Source organism: Chiloscyllium plagiosum, chromosome 13 (genome assembly GCF_004010195.1).
Source record: "Chiloscyllium plagiosum isolate BGI_BamShark_2017 chromosome 13, ASM401019v2, whole genome shotgun sequence".
Taxonomy (NCBI): domain Eukaryota; kingdom Metazoa; phylum Chordata; class Chondrichthyes; order Orectolobiformes; family Hemiscylliidae; genus Chiloscyllium; species Chiloscyllium plagiosum.
The window spans coordinates 18,069,097-18,085,827 of record NC_057722.1 but is presented as its reverse complement, the minus strand read 5'-3'; the positions used below and the strand labels follow the sequence as shown (position 1 = coordinate 18,085,827).

The 16,731-nt window shown below is 43.2% G+C and overlaps 1 protein-coding gene across 4 annotated transcripts in view; it reads right to left on the bottom strand.

The window, feature by feature from the left end:
• ppp2r3a (protein phosphatase 2, regulatory subunit B'', alpha) overlaps window positions 1-16,731 on the bottom strand; it is a 167,624-nt gene that overhangs the window by 23,307 nt on the left and 127,586 nt on the right. For all 4 annotated transcript variants that reach the window (XM_043701936.1, XM_043701934.1, XM_043701935.1 and 1 more), the window contains exons 5-6: window positions 12,106-12,180; window positions 8,436-8,522 (exon numbers count right to left, since the gene is read on the bottom strand). In XM_043701936.1, coding sequence (XP_043557871.1) covers window positions 8,436-8,522; window positions 12,106-12,180 — 162 coding nt within the window. The remainder of the gene's footprint in view (window positions 1-8,435; window positions 8,523-12,105; window positions 12,181-16,731) is intronic.

The window sequence follows — 16,731 nt, the reverse complement described above, 5'->3', positions numbered from 1 at the left end:
ACATATAAGATTATTAAAGGATTGGACACTCTGGAGGCAGGAAACATGTTTCCGCTGATGGGTGAGTGCCAAACCAGAGGACACAGCTTAAAAATACGGGGTAGACCATTTAGGACAGAGATGAGGAGAAACTTCTTCACCCAGACAGTGGTGGCTGTGTGGAATGCTCTGCCCCAGAGGGCAGTGGAGGCCCAGTCTCTGGATTCATTTAAGAAAGAGTTGGATAGAGCTCTCAAGGATAGTGAAATCAAGGGTTGTGGAGATAAGGCAGGAACAGGATACTGATTAAAGATGATCAGCCATGATCATGTTGAATGGTGGTGCAGGCTCGAAGGGCAGAATGGCCTACTCCTGCACCTATTGTATATTGTTTATTATCATTAATGCACTGTAGCAAAGACACTGCACACTCACAGATGTATACCAACTCTTGGGAGTGGTACAGGCTGTATCTAAATTGAACAGGTGTTCACTGGCTTGCTTAGCACTCACTTATTCTGAGCCTACCTGGATACTCACAGCATCCGGCCTTGCCTTTTGTATTTTGCCCCTCAGCCAGGAATGTCAAGCTCATAGTACTGCTGTATTGCTGTGTCTTCTAGGGCAGATGTAAAGTCAGGAAGCTTGCCATGGTTGTCAGTAGTACTCAGTCAAATGAAAGGAAATGGTCATTGGTCAGGGTGTCCTGGAATAGTAAGTCAAGGGAAGCATCTGATACCATTCCAGTGGTTTGGACATGGTCAGTCAGTTGTTCAGAGCAGTCAAAGTCAGGATAGAGTCATAGAGATGTACAGCATGGAAACAGACCCTTTGGTCCAACCTGTCCATGCTGACCAGATATCCCAACACAATCTAGTCCCACCTGCAGCACCCGCCCATATCCCTTCAAACCCTTCCTATTCACATTCTTGTCCAGATGCCTTTTAAATGTTGCAATTGTACTAGCCTCCACTACTTCCTCTGGCAGCTCATTCCATACACATATCACCTTCTGCGTGGAAAAGTTACCAGTTATATCTTTTATATCTTTCCCCTCTCACCCTAAACCTATGTCCTCTAGTTCTGGACTCCCCTAACCCAGGGAAAAGACTTTGTCTATTTATCCTATCCATGCTCCACATGATTTTATAAACCTTTATAAGGTCACCCCCTCAGTCTCCGACATTCCAGGGAAAACAGCCCCAGCCTGTTCAACCTCCCCCTCTAGCTCAAATTCTCCTACCCTGGCAACACCCTTGTAAATCTTTTCTGAACCCTTTTTAGCTTCACAACATCTTTCCGTTAGGAAGACCAGAATTGCACACAATATTCCAACTGTGGCCTAACCATTGTCCTGTACAGCTGCAACATGACCTCCCAACTCCTGTACTCAATACTCTGACCAATAAAGGAAAGCATACCAAACGCTTTCTTCACTATCCTTTCTACCTACAATTCTACTTTTAAGGAGCTATGAACCTGCACTCTGAGATCTCTTTGTTGGGACTTTACCATTAAGTGTATAAGTCCTGCTAAGATTTGCTTTCCCAAAATGCAGCCCTTCACATTTATCTAAATTAAACTCAATGTGCCACTTTTTAGCCCATTGGCCCATCTGATCAAGATCCCATTGTAATCTGAGGTAACCTTCTTCGTTGTCCACTACACCTCGAATTTTGGTGTTGTCTGCAAAGTTATTAACTATACCTCTTATGCTCACATCCAAATCATTTATATAAATGATGAAAAATAGTGGACCCAGCACCGATCCTTGTGGCAATCTACTGGTTACAGGCCTCCAGTCTGAAAAACAAACCTCCACCACCACCCTCTGTCTTCTACCTTTGAGTCAGTTCTGTATCTAAATGGCTAGCTCCCCCTGTATTCCATGAGATCGAACCTTGAACCAGTCTCCCATTGGGAATCTTGTTGAATGCCTTACTGAAGTCCATATAGGTCACGTCCACCACTCTGCCCGCATCAATCCTCTTTGTTACTTTTTCAAAAAACTTAATCAAGTTTGTGAGATATGATTTCCCATGTACAAAGCCATGTTGACTATCCCTAACCAGCCCTTGCCTTTCCAATATATGTAAGATTCTCCACATAAGAGGATAGGAGCTAAATATTGTGCATCCTGCCACCCACCCTGACTCTTTCTGCCCATTGTGGGTTGTTCTCCTCGTGAAAAGAGAGCAACGCCAATAAAACTAGGTGACAAAGTTATTGCTGTTGGGTCAGATGGGTAGGTGCACTGAGTGCGTGAGTAGCCAGTGCAGAGCACATGCAGGGTTTGTGATGTTGGGGCTGAGATGGGTGACAGCAGGTGAGGGAAGATATTGCAGGCAATATTGAGAGTAACAGAATATGAGGTGGGTATACTAGCAGAGATAGAGTGTTAGTTTGACATATAGGAGAGATGATGAGGTGGGACTTATATTGGCAGAGTGGAGAAGGTCAATCAGTATGTTGCTGTGCATTTTTCCAGGTGACTGAAGCTGCACTGTCTAAGATGGCAAACTTAGACCAGACTGACATGGTCTGGTGTCAAGACCTCCACCTGGTCCTGCGTACCATTCCATTCAGTAGGACCCCCAGGTCCCTTCCAACCAAATGGGCTGCCAAATTTCCCTTGATAATATTGCCCAAGCCAAATTTACTGAACCATGCAAGGCAATTCCAGACTGACAGCACTTGTGCAGGTACTTATATTGGCCTTTTAAAGGTGGCACCAGCATCAGGAATGCCAGTCAATTGCAGAATATCCGAGGAGCAGGAAAATCGATGTTTTGAGCAAAAGCCCTTCATCAGGAATGAGACTGGGAGACTTGGAGGTGGAGAGATAAATGGGAGGGGGGGAATGGGGCTAGGGAGAAGGTAGCTGAAAATGCAATAGGTGGATGGAGGTGGGGGTAAAGGTGATAGGTCGGACAGGAGGGTGGAGCTGATAGGTGGGAAGGAAGATTGACAGGTGGGACAGGTCATAAGGGCAGTGCTGAGCTGAAAGGTTGGCACTGCGGTAAGGTGAGGGGAGGAGAAATGAGGAAACTGACAAAGTCCACATTGATGCCATGGGTTTGAAAGATGCCGAGGCGGAAGGCCCCCGGTTATGCCTGTCTCTTTGTCGGCTACATAGAACAGTCCATCTTCCAGGGTTACACTGGCACCACTCCCCATCTTTTTCTCCGCTACACTGATGACTGCATTGGTGCCACCTCGTGCTCCAACTTCACCGACACATTCTACCCCAACCTTAAATTCATCTGGACCATTTTTGACACTTCCCTACCCTTCCAGGACCTCTCCATTTCCATCAATGATGAGCGACACAACACTGACATTTTCTGCAAACCCGACTCTCACAGCTACCTGGATTACACCTCCTCCCACCCTATCTCCTGCAAAAATGCCATCCCATATTCCCAATTCCTCTGCCTCTGCTGCATCTGCTCCCTGGAGGACCAGTCCCACCACAGAACACACCAGATGGCTTCCTTCTTTAAAGAACGCAATTTCCCATCCCATCTGGTTGAAGATGCCCTCCAATGCATGTCATCCACGTCCCGCACCTCTGCCTTCAAACCCCACCCCTCCAACCGCAATAAGGACAGAACCCCCCGGTCCTCACCTTCCACCCCACCAGCCTCTGCATAAACTGCATTATCCACGAACATTTCCACCACCTACAAATGGACCCCACCTCCAGGGATATATTTCCCTCCCCACCGTATCCACCTTCTGTAAAGACCGCTCCCTCCGCGACTACCTGGTCAGGTCCATGCCTCCTAACAACCAATCCTCCCCTCCTGGCATCTTCCCCTGCCACTGCAGAAATTGCTAAAACCTGAGCCCACACCTCCCCCCTCACCTCTGTCCAAGGTCCCATCGAAGTTTCACCTGCACTTCCACACGTTATTTATTGTATCCGTTGTTCCCGATTTGGTCTCCTCAACATTGGTCTCCTCTATGTGCCTTCTCGCAGAGCGCTTCAGAGAACATCTCTGGGACACCTGCACCAATCAACCACACCGCCCCATGGCCGAACATTTCAACTCCCTCTCCTACTCTGCAGAGGACAGGCAGGTCCTGGGCCTCCTCCATCGTCATTCCCTCACCATCCGACGGCTGGAGGAAACACACCTCATCTTCCGCCTCGGGACTCTTCAACCCCAGGGCATCAATGTGGACTTCACCAGTTTCCTCATTTCTCCTCCCTCCACTTTACCCCAGGTCCAACCTTCCAAGTCAACACTGTCCCACCTGTCAATCTTCCTTCCCATCTATCCTCTCCACCTTCCTCTCTGACCTATCAGCCTTACCCCAACCTCCATCCACCTATTGCATTCTCAGCTACCTTCTCCCTAGACCCACCCACCTCCCATTTATCTCTCCACTCCTGAGGGTCCCAGACTCATTCGTGATGAAGGGCTTTGCTCGAAACGTTGATTTTCCTGCTCTTCGGATGCTGCCTGACCTGCTGTGCTTTTCCAGCACCACTCTAATCTTGACTCTAATCTCCAGCATCTCCAGTTTGCAATTCTGCCTAACTGCAGATTATAATGATAGTGGCACATTATCCTGGGAATGGCACGGGGTAAGATGGGGCAATAATTGGATGAAATGGTATGATGGGGATAAGCTATGTAGTTAATGAAGCAATTTTGGTAAGATAAAGACGACCAGATTTTCATGCTGTATGATGAAAAAACCCTCTGAAAAACCCAGCACAATTTGTATTTCGCCGAAATGAATTCAGCTTATTTCTTCAAAGATAACAATGAAAGCACAGCTGACTATAGTGAATTGGCAAACTAGGTTAAAGTATAGATCAATAGGATGCAGTGGTTGACAATGAAGTGGATTTTTCTGAATATACAGACTAGCTACCTCACAGCAAGATGGAAAAATTCAAAGGGAACCGATCTACAATCCATGGTTACCTAAAAAGGTTAATATAAGACTTAAATTAAAAAAAACATATAACTGTGCAGTTCCGAAAACTGAACAGGGCGATAAAGCAAAGCATGAGTAACAAGTTAACAGATTAAAAAATAGAAAACAAAGGAAAGCAAGCCAGAAATATAAAATCTGATCTTAAGAGTTTATATAAATATTTTACAGAGAAGGAGTAAACAAAGTGAGCATTGATCCTATAAAATTTGAATCTAGAAAATTGATTATGGGGCAAAGAATTGACAGATGAATTGAAGAGCTATTTTGCATCAGTCTTCAATACTGCGGATCCAAGAAGCAGCTATACATCAAGACATGGAAGAAAAGGAGGAACTCAATAAATTACAATCAGCAGGTCAGTGATACAGAGTAAACTATTAGAGCTGCAAGCTGATAAATGATTGAGTCCTCAGACTTCATTTTCAAATTGCAAAATAAGTGACTCATGGGATAGTTGATGCATTGGTTTTAATTTTCCAAAACTCCCTATTAAATTAGAAGCAGGCAAAACTTACTTCTGTAGTAAAAAATGAGGGATGACAAAAAAAGCAGGAAACTACCAGCCAATTAGTTTTAACATCTGTACAAGAAAAGTGTTAGAAGCTATTATTAAACAAGTTATAGCAGGACCACTAAATTAAGTTCAAGATAATCAGTCAATACGGTTTTGTGAAGGGGAATTCACGTTTATCAAATCTATTGAAGCTCTTTGAGGAAGTCACATGTGTTGGAGATGAAAGGTAACCAGTAAGTTTACGGTGTATAGATTTCCAGAATATCCTCGTGTCTCATCAAAGGTCATTGTGGAAAATAAAATTCCACGGTGTAGGGTGTATCATATTGGCATGACTTGGAGGTGCAGGTGTTGGACTGGGGTGGACAAAGTTAAAAATCACACAACACCAGCTTATAGTCCAACAGATTTATTTGGAAACACTAGCTTTTGGAGCGCTGCTCCTTCATCAGGTGGTTGACATATTGCCATAAATAATAGATTGGTTTGCTAACCAAAACCACAAGCAGAGGGTAGGCATATTTTTCAACCTGGCAACACATAATAAGTGGTGTGCCACAAGGGTTAGTGCTGGGACATTAACTGTTTGAAATTTAAATAAATGATTTGGATAAAGGGATGGAAGGTACTGTTGTCAAATTTGTTGAAGACACAAAGATAGGTAGAAAAGTAAGTTGTGACGAGGACACAAAGGAGCATAAAGATATAGTTAGGTTATGCAAGTGGACAAAGATCTAGCAAATGGAGTATAATGTCGAAAAATGTGAAACTGTCCACCTTGGAGGGAAGAATAGAAAGGACATTTCATCTAAACAGTGAGAGATTGCAAAGCTCAGAGGATATCTCAGAGAAACTGCAAAGGATTCGTATGCAGGTACCACAAATAATTCAGAAAGCTTACAGAATGTTATCATTTATTATGAGGAGAATTTAACACAAAATTAGGCAGGATATTCTTCAGTTGTACAGGGTAACGGGGAGACTCTATCTGGAGTTCTGTGTACTTCTTATTAAAGGAAACATACAAATGCAACTCAGAGCAGGTTTACCAGACTATTACTTGGAATGAGTGGATTGATTATGAGGGAGTTAGATAAACTAGGCTTGTAACTGCTGGCGTTTAGAAGACCAAGAGGTGAAGAGACTTGACTGAAGCAGAATCTCACCACTTTGGTCGTTAAATGTGGGTCAGGACCCTGATGGTGCCTGAGGTTCACCTGCCTGCAATGATCTTCCTGGAGGTAGTCAATTAACAGATCTGGGGGTTCTGTCCAATGAGGGGCATGAGCAAGCAATATAACTGGGAAAACCAATTGGAATGCCTGAGGCAGTACTCAGTTGGCAGCCACACCTCAATATGGAGGTGCCCCCGAAGGATTGAAAAATTGAAGTACGTATGGCCATTGCTGCCAAGCTGTCAGTGTGGATTGCGACAGAGAATGGGCACCTCTGTAGCATCTGGTACCTTGAGCTCCAGCAGTCAGGGGAAAGATGGGGTGCTGTTTAAGGGGACCTCACAGATTCTAAATTCTCACCAGAGGACCACCTCCAGGAATCTGAGTGGCATCCTCTTCAGTGATGGACCCATCCACTGGTGCCAAGATTCCAGCAGCATTGTCACTTGCCTGTGGAAAGGGAACTTTATAGCTTGTAATTCACAATCTATATCTGGTGGGCAGGTGGCCGTTTAGCCTTCGCCTCTGAACAATTTTCTTGGAAGTGGACGCTACTGTGACAATCTGAAAATCTGCATCTCCTACCCCACCCCGCTTTCAGAGCCGCTCCCATTGCCTGATAAAATTCCGGACAACAGTAGTCATTCTGTTGTTTGCTAAGATTCCACTGCTACCTCTCTTGTCAGCTCACATCAGGAGGTTTGTGACAAGCAAGTTTTAAAATCAAAATCTCTGTGAACAATTCCAACTAACAGGACTGGCCATGAGATTCACTGTTACTGCAGACTCTCACCCAACATAGAGAATCTGAATTGTCAGAGTGCATTAAGATCTTAAAACTCAATTATCCCACACTATTATTAGATAAGGCAGTGGCTTTGAGGAGTAGTAGGTACTACTGAGTCAGAATCTGTGTTCAAGTTCCACTCAAGGATTTGATGACCATGGAAGGTATGCTTGTAACTGGCTAAACAGTTTTGACTACCAACCTATACATTTTTTTGATATGCCTTTCACAGGAAGTGTGTGTGAACGTCTCCTGCCAGCTATACTTGATGTGCAGTGACAACCTCAAGTGACAGACTCTGGTAGCATGCTGGAGACCCTCTCCCAGAAAAAACCTAGCTATGAAAAGAGATGCAAGTACGTGTTTTGACTTCCTCACACGCCACTGCGTGTAAGAATAGAAAAGAAGAATGTGGACAGTAAAGATGCATATCCAGTGCTGACTTCGGCAGTGAGAGCCTTTATAAGCATAAGGCTATAATGATTCTAATTGCAACCACGCAGAAGTAGCAAAAGGTAACTTAATATTGAGGAACATGTTCTTCATGACCCACGTAGCAAGTTAGGAATAGGATGAAAGATTTAAAGCTGCAAGTTGTCAGAACCGCTGCATTGTCAAAATATAACTAGGTAAATTGCAACATTAGAATGATATCCTTGAGTTTGGTTTTGTCTTTTTTATTTTAGTTTAATAAGTTTTAATTAATATTACTACCATGTTTGGATAAATGTAGCTGGGTCCATGCTCAGGACAGTTGCATTTAGTCAATGAAAGGATTAGAGTTGATAAAATAAATGTCGAATTAATTTTTAATTCAAAGAATTTGCTAATGCCATTGGAGGTGTCTTTTCGAAGAAAATTGTGTATTTCTACATCTCCTTTGCCATGAAATCCTTAAATACATTGGTAGAATTTGACGCGCTCAACTCATAATTTTTGTTTCTGACCTCTACTATTAACAGCATGTTGGACAGTCTGAGATAAATCATGACTGATTTCTGTGGCCTTTGGCAGAGGATGTACATACTTGTAGGAAGTTGCTCTTCCTCAGCTCTGTCAGAGTTATCTTGCCAGACCAGGATCTGTTGACTGTGTAGAATATTCTCTGTATAACCTATGGAAGTAAACAGTAGGTAAACCATAAATCAACCTCATGATAAAACCATATACAAATCAGACAGATCCTATTACCAGGAAATAAGTGAAAGGGCAAATTGGCAGCATGGTTACATGCCACAGTTTATAGACAGATGTCCTATAAAACTGACAGCATAGTCTTGCCAACCTCACGCGTCATTCAATATGTGTGGCCTCCAAGGAGAAATTACCATTCTATTTTAAATCACCTCACTATGACTTGTTAACAAACAGAGGGATTAACATTATTCACACATCAAGAAACCAAATGACAAACTACGTACCTAATATGGAGAGTCACAGGATAGAGATCACCTTCAAGCACTCTCACTCTTTCCATGACATGATAATTTAGAAATCCTTGCCACTTACTCATGCATACACAACTGGTTACTGTTGTCAGTCCTTTTCTTTTTTGGGTCTAGTCATGCGGATCTCTTTTTTTGATGCCAGGAATTTAAAATCCTTCCTCCTTTCTACGACTGGGATTGCTTTGTTGTGTCACCGAGGTGCATTTATTTACATATTACTGGATATTTGGAAGCATCTTTAACATTTGGGGGAAACAATACAGTGGATAAAGAAACAATTTTTAATTAGTCTTGCTGCTACAAATCCACGTAAGGGCGAGAAAAACAAAGAGAGAGAGAGAGAGAAAAAGAGAGAAACAGGCATTCACTATTTCCAAAAGCTGTGTGGTCAACTCCTTATGGCCTGCATTATTGAGAGGGGCAAGTTAAAAATCTGCAGTGATAACTTTGACCTATAATCAAGAAGTGGAAACTATTGGGCCATTTAGCAGTGAAGCATAAGGTTAAAAAAAAGTGTAAAAGTCCCAACTTCTGATTCACTCTGGCCAAATGTGAAATCTTCTGAGCTTGGTTCAGAAATCTTCTTGAATTAAACTGAAATGTGTCAGTTACCTTCCCTCCTCCCCCACTCCGATATGCCTCCAAAGATATTCACTACAAATGGTACTCCACAATAGCACTGTGTAGTAACTAAGTTAAAGTGGATGGGAAATAAGATTTGGCAATGGCAATTCATAACTAGTTATACTTGAGTTAATGCCATGGAATGCCATTAATGTGACCTGCATTCATCAGCAATAGTTATCTGTATAAAAGTTGAACAGAGACAGAGTGCAGACCAAATGGACAGTTCAACAAAGGATTATTATTTATGGGAGGCAGGGATTGGACGAAATTTAATTTTTAACCTTCAGAGAATCTTGGAAGGGTAGATTACTTAGGAACAATGTTAGTTTAAACAATATATGTCTTGAACTCGTGATAAATTATCGAATCCCAATATACTCAAGATGCAGCAAAATATTTTACTGATTTAGGAAATGTCATGGAAAATAATCAGAATAATAGTACGGAAAAATAATATTGGTTATCTCTCTCTACCAACTGTGACTAAGTGACTTTCTGTAGTGCAATAATTAATACAGGACTCTATTCAACTGTTGCATTTAACTTTGACTGTGTGTACCTATTATGGGTAAATATCTTCTCACTCTTCTTCCGGGCCCACAGATGTAAGCATCCTGTGAAAAAACATTAAACTGGCCACAACTGGACTATTGTGTTTAATTCTGGGTAGCACACATTAGAAAAAAACATGAAGGCTTTCAGAGTGTGAAGCAGAGATTTAAGAGAATTATCCCAAAGGATGAAGATTCATTGGTAGATCAGACATTCCTGAGTTGCTCTCCTTAGAGCAGAGAATGTTGAAAGGAAGTTTGATACTTGTGTTCAAAATCATGTGCATCTGGATAAAGTAGATAGAGAGAAACTGTTTTGCTTGGTGGAAGTGTTGAGAATCAGAGAACATAGATTAGCAAAAGAGTTAAAGGTAATATGAAGAAATTTTTAAAATAAGCTGGAGAAATTCAGCAGGTCTGGAAGCATCCCTGGAGAGAGAAACAGAATAATATTTTGAGACCAATACGACTTGTCTTCAGAACTGAGAAGTAATGTAATAGCGATATGTAGGAAAACCTCTTTAGGCAGCAAGAGAGATTACATTAGATTCCCTACAATGCAGAAACAGGCCCTTCAGCCCAACAAGTCCACACCGACCCTCCGAAGAGCAACCCACCCAGACCCATTTCCTCCAACTAATGCACCTAACACTATGGGCAATTTAGCATGGCCAATTCACCTGACCGGCACATCTTTGGACTGTGGGAGGAAACCGGAGCACCCGGAGGAAAGCCACGCAGACACGGAGAGAATGTGCAAACTCCACACAGACAGTCATCCAAGGCTGGAATCAAACCTGGGTCCCTGGCGCTGTGAGGCAGCAGTGCTAACCACTGAGCCACCATACCGGTCATGATTCAGAATGTATTGCTTCTCGGGGAAACAGACAAGGGCATGAAAGGAAAAAAAAATACAGGGCGACATGGAAAGAGCAGGTGTCCAAAACCTGAAATGCTCTTGCAGAGGGCCTGCAGAAACCAAATGGGCTGAATGGTTTTCTATTTTGCTGTTACCTTTCTACAACCTCCCCTGATCAAGGGCATAACGTGGGCAGTCTAGTGAAAACTGGGATCCTGTTGAGTTGCTGTTTGAATTTGTACCACTAGTGCGTTTTCTTTTGGATCCACAATGAGAGACTGAACTTACACTCATGGCAATGTGTCAACCAAACGAAAATAAACTATTGCCCATTTTTAAAATTAAAATGGCTGTGTCTTTGGACAGGAGACACACATATTGGAAGTGTGAATCTCAACCCACAAACTCTCTCTCTTTCCAGGCACGAGAGGGTCAAGTGTTCCTGACACTGGCAATGTTCCAGTTTTGCTATCTTGAGGGCACTTGGGACTACTCTCATAAAAATTCCTGCAGATGTCACAGAAACAGATTTAAAAGTGCCAGCATCACTATATCGTCATTTTCACCAAGTTTGCGAACAAGGGTCACAAAGTGATGGAAAACTACTTGAACTACTGTGTTGAAGTTCACACACTAAAACTGAGTAGCCCATCAGTAAATGCATGAGGACTGTCCACCCTTAAAAGTCCACACACGCAAAAATGCTTGAGAAGCTATTCCTGACTAATATCTCCTCATTGAATCATTAATATTCCTTTCAAATTTCTCTGAAAAATGTCATGGATACTCACGCCAGGTTGTTTCCAAAATATCAACTAACTGTATTGTAAAGTGACAGGAGAAGTTTTTAAAAAACCCATCAGCTAGACTTCAGCATGCAGGAACTATTTCACAGCTGTCTGTTCTAGTGGTTGATTCCAAAACCTTCCTGTATGGAGATAGAGGGATAATCCACTACAAACACTGCCACTTTTTCGGAAGATTAGTGTCCAGTATCCAAAGATATCAAAGCATTACCATTGTTGAAAACTATTTTTTAATCGAGATATGGGAACAGAAATAAGTTTAAGAAATTTGAGAAGATAATTGCGAGAGAGAGAGATGCCTGAAGATCCTGGGAGTCCAGATTCCCACACGGACTTCCCTCCGGTGTAGGGGGTCCCAGCTTGAAGCCTATGATTATTACATGCTACCTCTCCAACCTGATCTTACCGTGGTAATGTAGCGTGAATGGAATTCTGGTGCATCCTTTAAAAACGTTAGCCCTGGATGTGTATCCACGATATCCTGGGGAAGATATTTTAAAAAATGGAGTTAGTCTTTAGATCTGGAGATGGTTCACCTGACAACATTACTACTGCCTTCATTTGGCAATGTGCAGATGAAGACCCCAGACCACAGCACAGGAGAAGAGGGAGGAGTAGGCCAATGAGTTACCCTTGTTTGCTCCACTACAGCTGATCTGCACCTCAATTTAATTATTTGCCCTTGTTCCTTATCTCGACGTCTTAAACAGATAAAAATCTAGTGACCTGAGTTATGAAAGCTCCAGTTAACCCTGTATTAATTTGTGTGAACAAGAGTTCTGTATTCCTGCCTCCACTGTTGAAGAGGTGCTCCTGACTGAACTAGCTCTCATTTCAGGTTCTCTTTCTTTCCCCACCAGAAAGACCAGGTCATTCACATCTATACAACTGAAGCCTTAAAACCACCTCAACTTGGATCAGTCACTGTGTTCAAGATTGTTCTGGAGCAGAAGGTTCTCCCTTGGTTTAGAGAGAAGTTGTAGAAAGAGGATTTGTGAACTATGACGTTTGTCCCAAAATCACTGCAATGTTTCACAGCCAGGGATTTGACAAATTGCTATTCATTTTTCAGTGCATGACTATGTAATATTCTATTGGTGTGAAGTCAAGTGAATTAAATATCGTTGATCAGATATCTCAGATGATTAGAGCAATAGATAAAATTATTAAATTGCTCCTGATAATATCTACAGAGAAACACAGACTTCATCAATAGATACTGAGTAAATAAGGTGGATTTTAGGATTACATTTTTGGTTACTGCTCTACATGTCGAGCCTTTTGATTTCTGGGTTGTGTTCACAAGCTACCTAGCCTGAAAATTCTGTAGACCTTTGAAGGGAGTATTAGCGCTGGTCTGGAATCAATTCCTGGAGTGCAGAAGTAGGTACCCTGAAGTGGAGAGGTTTGCTTTGGAAGGACAATTCTGAAGTATCATCAAGCAAATGTTGTGCAAAATATTTACACTGCCTGTCAGGGTTGTATGGTATCCACTGCCTTGATGCTCCTATTAGTATCAATTTTCAGGAGATTCTTGGCAAAAAAGACTGTGGATTAATGACACACCCGAAGGTGCACCAGTCCTCTGATTCCCCACAACTCCTGTTGGAATAGGACATAGAAAAGTACAGCACAGAACAGGCCCTTTGGCCCACGATGTTGTGCCGAGATTTAATCCTAAATTAAAATATAGTAACTTAACCTATGCACCCCTCAACTCACTGCTATCCATGTGCATGTCCAGCAGTCGCTTAAATGTCCCCAATGACTTCGCTTCCACATCTCAGCTGGCAACATATTCACAACTCTTTGCATAAATAACCTACCTCTGACATCTCCTTTATACCTTCCTCCTAATATCTTCAAACTGACTTCTCGTACCAGTCAATTCTGCCCTGGGGAAAAGTCTCTGGCTATTGACTCTATCTATTCCTCTCATTATTTTGTACACCTCGATCAGGTCTCCTCTCTTCCTCCTTCTCTCCAGAGAGAAAAGTCTGAGCTTATTCAACTTTTCTTCATAAGGCAAGCCCTCAGTCCAGGCAGCATCCTGGTACACCTTCTTTGCACCCTCTCCAAAGTTTCTGTATCTTTCCTATAGTAGGGCGAACAGAACTGGACACAATATTCCAAGTGTGGTCTCACCACGGACTTGTAGAGCTGCAGCAAAACCTCGCGGCCCTTAAACTAGAGCCCCCTGTTAATGAAAGCCAAAACACCATATGCTTTCTTAACAACCCTATCCACTTGGGTGGCAACTTTGAGGGATCTATGTACTTGCACACCAAGATCCCGCTGTTCCTCCACACTGCCAAGAATCCTGTCTTTAATCCTATATTCAGCATTCGAGTTCGACCTTCCAAAATGCATCACTTCACATTTATCCAGGTTGAACTCCATCTGCCATTTCTCAGCCCAGCTCTGCATCCTGTCTATGTCACGCTGCAGCCTGCAGTAGCCCTTTATACTATCGACGACACCTCCAACCTTTGTGTCATCTGCAAATTTACTAACCCACCCCTCAACCTCCTCATCCAAGTCATTTATAAAAACTACAAAGAGCAGAGGCCCAAGAACAGAGCCCTGTGGGACCCCACTCAATACTGTCCTCCAGGCAGAATAATTTCCATCTACAACCACTCTCTGCCTTCTGTCAGCCAGCCAATTCTGAATCCAGACAGCCGAATCTCACTGTATCCCACACTTCCTGACTTTATGAATGAGCCTACCAAGGGGATCCCTATCAAATGCCTTGCTGAAGTCCATATACACCACATCCACTGCTCGACTGTCGTCAACCTGTCTTGACACCTCCTCAAAGAAATTAATCAGATTTGTGAGGCATGATCTGCCCCTCACAAATCCATGCTGACTGCCCTTAATCACATTATGCTTTGCCAAATAGTCATAAATCCTATCCCTCAGAATTCTTTCCAAAACTTTGCTGACCACAAACGTAAGACTGACTGGTCTGTAATTGCCAGGGATTTCCCTATTACCCTTCTTGAAAAGAGTAACAACATTTGCCTCCTTCCAATCCTCCGGTACGGCTCTTGTGGAGAGTGAGGGGGCAAATATCCTCGCCAGTGGCTTGACAACATCCTTTCTTGCTTCCCGGAGCAGCCTAGGATAAATAATTTCATTCTCGTGCCTCTGGCTATTCCCTGCTTACCAACCCCAAATTGGAATCTGCAACTTTTTCTATTTTAATTAACCATGGTGCAAGAATACAATATGTAGAAATTGGGCCTTGTTGCTTCTGTTTACTGTGTGAGGAAGGAACCAGCTCAGAAGCTCAACATCATCTGCCCAATCTGCATTGGTGCTACATTACAGGACAAGCTACCATGTCACTGCTGGTGAAGGTAAGAGAGTGCAGGCTGTATACTCTAATGATCGAAATCCAGGGCCCAATTTAGGGCATTCTGGCTGGGCCACCTAATCAGGACATTTCAACTTTGACTAGTTCCTTTATGTCTGAAATAATTACATGGAGGCCAGTATCCCATCACCAAGTCACTCTGTATTTACATGTGCACTGTATATGGACTCTGACCAGCTAATTCAGAGTTAGATCCTAGAGTAGTGAGAATCTCCTGTTTACATCTGTCAGCCAGGGCTCCCCAATTGAGTCAGGGTTGTTAACCTGGCCTAATGAGATTCACCAAGCCAACCTCATTCCAATCACAACATTCCTCTCCTGCCCTCAAGTCCGGGGATGTAAGCCTGTTCTGGTTGCCTTTCCAGGGACAGTTTCACCACAGGTCTGCTTCCTCCGACTCTGACTAGGACCAAGTGGCATGTACTGCACCATAGCCTGTCTCTTCTGCCTTGGAAGAAATTCCTCCTCTTCTTCAGGCGCTAACAGCATAGAGGCTACGACATCAAGTGCAACCATCTCGGACTCTGAGATTTCTTCCACGCCAGATGGAGAGGGAAGAACCCACGTTTTTTTCTGACAATGTCACCATTAGGGTGCTTGTAATTAGATATTTGGTTGCCATCTATAGTTGAATCCAAAATTTGCGTTCCAATCCAGATCTGTTTCCGAACGCTCCTCTTTGACAAATGAAGTCATGGATTATTCTGACAGCATTTTCCACACAGCTTTATTTTTCTTCATTGCTGGGGTGTTGGAATTACAGGCAAGGCTAATATTGTTTCCATTCCCACCTGTCCTTAAGGTGCTGCTAGTGAATCAGTTCCATGAATCGCTGCAGCCTATCTAGTGTAAGGTATTCCCACAGCATAGCTCGATAGGAAATTTGAGGTTTTTAATGTATTGTTAATGTCAGAACAACAATATCATTCATTCAAAAATCACATGACACCAGGTTATAGTTCAAGATGTTTATTTGAAACAGCAAGCTGTTGGAGCCCCCGCTCCTTCCTCAGGCAGTTAGTGAGAGAGAATACATTGGACACAGAATTTATAAGTAAAAGATCAAAGGGTTACCTCACCAAGAGCTTCTCACCGCCTCCACTTCTCACCTTCAAACAACTGTCAAACCTTAAACAAACCACTGTTCACAACAAACTACCCAGCCTTCAGGTCAACACAGACCACAACACCACACAACTCTGTCACAGCCACCTCTGCCACACATGTTAAACACAGACATGGATACCACCATTACCAGTGGGGACACCACCAATCTCACATATAGGAGGTACTCACGTGACTCGGCCAACGGTGTTAATCTAATACACTGCGACAAGGATGCCCTGAGGCATGGCACATTGGCAAGACCAAGCAGACGCTACAACAATGGATGAACGGACAGCGAGCAACAATCACCAGACAGGGATGTTCTCTCACTCATTCCCTCCCCTCATTCTCTCTCTCTCTCCCCTTCATGTGAACACACACCTCCTCACTCTCTCCCCCTCACGCACGCCCCCTCTTAATCTCTCGCTCCCTCACGCATGCACACACCCCTTCTCACTCACTCCCCCTCACGCGAAAGCACACCCTCTCACTTTTTCTCCATCACTCCCTCATGTGCAAATACACCTCTCACACACTCCCTCA